The sequence below is a fragment of the Charadrius vociferus genome, unplaced genomic scaffold, assembly GCF_000708025.1.
Source record: "Charadrius vociferus isolate BGI_N301 unplaced genomic scaffold, ASM70802v2 scaffold1129, whole genome shotgun sequence".
Lineage (NCBI taxonomy): Eukaryota > Metazoa > Chordata > Aves > Charadriiformes > Charadriidae > Charadrius > Charadrius vociferus.
The window spans coordinates 142,022-142,482 of record NW_009649974.1 but is presented as its reverse complement, the minus strand read 5'-3'; the positions used below and the strand labels follow the sequence as shown (position 1 = coordinate 142,482).

General features: G+C 66.4%; 1 protein-coding gene across 1 annotated transcript in view; it reads left to right on the top strand.

The window, feature by feature from the left end:
- Nucleotides 1-59: 59 nt before the first annotated feature.
- The window catches only part of KRTCAP3 (keratinocyte associated protein 3), a 1,346-nt gene continuing 944 nt past the window's right edge, over nucleotides 60-461 (top strand). Inside the window, 2 exon segments of the mRNA XM_009891603.1 lie at nucleotides 60-83; nucleotides 305-455. Of these exon segments, the coding sequence (XP_009889905.1) occupies nucleotides 60-83; nucleotides 305-455 (175 nt within the window).

Sequence of the window (461 nt, the reverse complement as noted above, 5' to 3'; positions counted from 1 at the left end):
CCCGGCTGTCAGCGGAGTGGAGCCTGTGCCGGCGCTCCCCGGGCTCAGGAGACCATGGGATGGGGCCGTCCAGGAAGAAGGATGTGAAAGGTGCAAAACCCTCATCCGAGTGCAGGGCTAGCACTGCTAGAAGGGGCGAGAGGTTGCATGTGCTCGCTCGGTGCAAACGTCTGCGGGGTTCCCAGCAACCCCAGGCGTGCGGTGGCGCGGTGTGCATGGCCCCGTGCAGTGGCAGTGCCAACCCCTGGCATTTCCCCCAGCGTTGCGCTGCCCCACTCTCATGTGTTCTCCTTGCTGCCCACAGCATTGGACCCTGCTGAGCGTGTCCCTGTTGAACTGCCTCCTGTCCACAGCGTGCAGCGTGGGGCTGGCACTGGCCATCGCCCTCACCGTTCACAGCCGGGGCATGCACCTTGTCAGGGGCTGCGACAGCTCCGCGCTGCCTGCCGACGCCCGTGCAG